The sequence below is a fragment of the Camelina sativa genome, chromosome 4 (genome assembly GCF_030686135.1).
Source record: "Camelina sativa cultivar CO46 ecotype springtype chromosome 4, ASM3068613v1".
NCBI classification, from domain to species: Eukaryota; Viridiplantae; Streptophyta; class Magnoliopsida; order Brassicales; family Brassicaceae; genus Camelina; species Camelina sativa.
In genome coordinates this window covers 2,403,108-2,406,561 of record NC_141883.1, presented here as the reverse complement: position 1 = coordinate 2,406,561, position 3,454 = coordinate 2,403,108, and the positions used below count along the sequence as shown (strand labels likewise).

General features: G+C 51.1%; 2 protein-coding genes across 2 annotated transcripts; both read right to left on the bottom strand.

Moving 5' to 3' along the window:
* Window positions 1-999: 999 nt before the first annotated feature.
* LOC147945244 (uncharacterized) lies at window positions 1,000-2,084 on the bottom strand. The gene is made up of 2 exons (XM_087509169.1): window positions 1,725-2,084; window positions 1,000-1,611 (listed from the first exon to the last, which is right to left on the bottom strand). Exons 1-2 carry the CDS (start codon window positions 2,082-2,084, stop codon window positions 1,000-1,002), a joined length of 972 nt encoding a protein of 323 aa, XP_087365295.1.
* Window positions 2,085-2,587: 503 nt separating this feature from the next.
* LOC147945243 (uncharacterized) lies at window positions 2,588-3,040 on the bottom strand. The gene has a single exon (XM_087509168.1). The coding sequence runs from the start codon at window positions 3,038-3,040 to the stop codon at window positions 2,588-2,590; it is 453 nt and encodes a 150-aa protein (XP_087365294.1).
* Between the last annotated feature and the right edge of the window lie 414 nt (window positions 3,041-3,454).

Sequence of the window (3,454 nt, the reverse complement as noted above, 5' to 3'; positions counted from 1 at the left end):
GAAGAACCATCAAAAAACTACGTCCAATGTTCCTCCTTGGGTGTGGCTTCTTTGAGTTTGGGAGATAACTCCGTGATGAAATCCGCTAGGACCTATGATTTTAGGCTCAGGCGAGAGCAATATTCAATATCATACTCGCTTAGCTCGATTGCCCATTTTGCGATTCGTCTATACTGAAGAGGGCTATGAAGGACAGTTCGGAGCGGTTGATCGGGATAGACGACGAATGCGACTGGAAATAAGGCCGAAGCATCCGAGCAGCGATGACTAAGTTGAGGGCAAGCTTTTCCAAGGTTGGATAGCGTATTTCCGCGTCATTGAGGGCCTTGCTTGTGTAGAAGATAGGTCGCTGATCGCCGCGATCATCTCGGACCAGTACCCCGCTAACTGTCGAACTGGAGACAGAGACGTAGAGATATATCTCTCCCTCCTCAGGTTTGACGAGTACCGGATGGCTGGTCAAGTATTCTTTGAGTTGTCCGAAGGCTATCTCGCTGGCGTCGTCCCAGTGAAAATCCTTGTTTCCCTGGAGGAGTTGGTAGAATGGAAGACATTTTTCCGTGGATCGGGCGATGAACCGATTCAGAGCGGCTATTCGACCTGTGAGGTGCTGAACCTCTCGCTTATTAGTCGGAGATGTGATTCCTAGTACTGCTTTGATTTGCTTTGGGTTTGCTTCGATACCTCGCTCAGTCATGATATATCCTAGGAATTCTCCTGAGGTTACGCCGAATGTGCATTTGGTTGGATTCAGCGTCATCTGGAATTGGTCCAAGATGTCAAAAAATTCGGCGAGGTGGACATGCTGCTCCGCGATCAAGTATTTGACTAGCATGTCATCAATGTAGACTTCCATCGTCTTTCCTAATAGGTCGGCGAACATCATGTAAACCAAGCGTTGGTAAGTCGCCCCTGCGTTCTTTAGCCCAAACAGCATTACCTTGTAGCAGTAAGTCCCTCTATCCGTAATGAATGTGGTCTTCTCGCGATCTGTTGGGCTCATTGCGATCTGAATGAAAGTAGCTGGTTTACCGCGGTGGCTTCTAGAAGTCGGTCGATATGCGGTAGGGGAAAGCAATCCTTGGGACAGGCTTTGTTGAGGTCGGTGAAATCGACGCAGACTCTCCATTTGCCGTTCTTTTTCTTGACCACCACCGGGTTCGCGAGCCAATTAGGGTATTGCACCTCCATTATCTGGTCGACTTTAAGGAGTCGCTCGACTTCATCTTGCACCGCCTTTGCCCAATCGGGTCCTAGACGTCGACGCTTTTGCCGGACTAGTTTGAACGTGGGATCGATGTTCAGTTTATGGCAAGTAACCGATGGATCGATTCCAACCATATCTTTACTGGGCCAAGCGATTAGCTCGGTCTTGATCCAATCTTCGAGTTCGGCTCCAATCCCAACCGTCCGTGAGGGATCCGTATCGTCTATGTTGACCTGGATAATTCGGCATCTCGTGGACTTTGGCCGACTTCGCTCCGGCTTATGGGGATTGACCGGGTGATCCCCGCTCTTGTAATTGCTATGCTTCCTCTTTCCGCTGTTGCTTTTTCTCGAGAACAGAGCAGGTCCTAGCCATCCTTTTGATCGCCATAGAGCGTGTAAATCCTAGTAGCATTTGGAAATTTAACACAGAGGTGATAGGTGGAAGGGATTGCTTGCATCGAGTAGATCCAGGGCGAACCCAAAATTGCGTTGCAAATTGGAGGCGCATCTATGACCACGAACTTGGTCTTGCGAGTGACTCCGCCAGCATGGACTTGCAGCTTCGACATATTGGCTACTCCGTCGTATCCGGTGAGCGTTTGGGACTCCGGCTTGATTTGCTCTGGTGTCACGCCCATTTTTTCTAATGTCTGCCAGAACAAGACGTTGACCGTGCTTCTAGTATCGACTAAAACCCAATCCACGTCGAACTCGCCCATTGCTACCTCCACGACCAAGTGATCATTATGGGGATGATGAATCCCTTTAGCATCTTCAGTCGTGAAAGTGATGGGGTCGGTGCTGAAGATTTGGCGCGCTCGCTTTTTCAGGGCCCGGACAGAATCTTTGCATTCTTCCGTCTGACCGATAATCATGGAGATACTACCCCGAGGTGGAGAGTTTGTGCGCTCGATTTGTTGTCCTTATTGGCTTTTTGGCGATCCCGGGAGTCCCTCCGCTGGTGCTAGATTATTCTGTTGCGGGATGGGCGGTGGGTGCTGCTGCTCGTTCGGCGCATTGTTTGGAGGATTATTGCCCTTCGGATCTCGCCCAGGGTTAGGTCGTCCAGATCTTCCTCTGCGACCTCTTCTTCCACAACCGTCACGGAAGGCTTTGGGGTGATAGACGACAGATCTTTGGACAGATAATTGGACAGATGTTTGCACTCAGCCGTGGAATGGCCCGGAAACATATGGAAGTTGCAATATAGTTCGGCTCGTGTGTCTGAAGTCGTGTTGTCCTGTCCTGCGTCTTTGGAGATCGCATGGACTACACTGCGCTTAGGGTCCCTCGGGTCGTGATGCCTGCGGGGCTCCTGGTAGCCATCTCGGCCTTTATCTTTTGTTGAGACCGGATGTGTAGGAGGGGCCTTCGCGATTCACCTCTCCTCGTCTTCTTCGACGTATGCGAACCGAGATCCCCGATGAAGTGCGTCATCCAATTCCTTGGCTTCCCGGATGTTGAGGTCCACTTGCAATGGAGATCCGAGAATAAGTCCCTTTTTGAAGGCGGCGATTGCGACATATTTGGTGACTGAGACGTTGGCATACTTCTCCTTGAACCTGGTCAGGTATTGTCGCAGAGGTTCGCCAGGCTCCTGAACCGTCTCCCACAATTCGGCACTGGAAATACCACTCTCTATGAAGACCCGGTAGTTCCGCAGGAAGGCTGTTGATAGTTGAGCGAAGCTATCGATCGAATTCGCTGGGAGACGAGAGAACCTGGTTAACGCGTTTCCTGCCAAACTCTCGACAAACAGCTGGCAGTAACTTGCGTCCTTCTGTTCCTCGGTGAATCTTGCTTTGGATACGGTAGCCATGAACGAGGTCATGTACTGTACCAGATCCTTCTTCCTTTCGTAGGTTGGAAGCTTTAGTTTTACGGACAGAACGTCTGTCCCCAAGATTCGTTTGGTGAGCGGGCCTCGAACATCTTATCGATCTCTGGAGCCGAGCTCATAGCCCGGTGGAGGAGTGTTCCCATATCCCAAATTTTGGGGCGTAGTGGGCTATTCAGGATAGGGATCAGCAATCGGATCGCCCTAGGAGGACTGTCCAATGTGGGGCTGCACCCCCGAAGCTAGCACCGAGGGTACGTACTGGTTATGAGATTGGTAGGCCAAGGGCGGCGGATCATAAAACAGCTGTCGGCGTAGTGGGCTATTCCTTCGGACAGCTTGCTGCGGCATGGTATTTTGCTGAGGTGGACGGGGGGGCGCGGTGCTCTATCGCGTCCATACGTTGGT

Excerpts from the sequence above, each read along its gene's own strand:
- LOC147945244 (XM_087509169.1), bottom strand. The coding sequence starts at position 2,084 with ATGATTATCGGTCAGACGGAAGAATGCAAAGATTCTGTCCGGGCCCTG. Across the intron at positions 1,612-1,724 it reads CTCGCAAGACCAAGTTCGTG|GATTTACACGCTCTATGGCG; the intron begins GTCATAGATGCG and ends AAATGCTACTAG.
- LOC147945243 (XM_087509168.1), bottom strand. The coding sequence starts at position 3,040 with ATGACCTCGTTCATGGCTACCGTATCCAAAGCAAGATTCACCGAGGAA.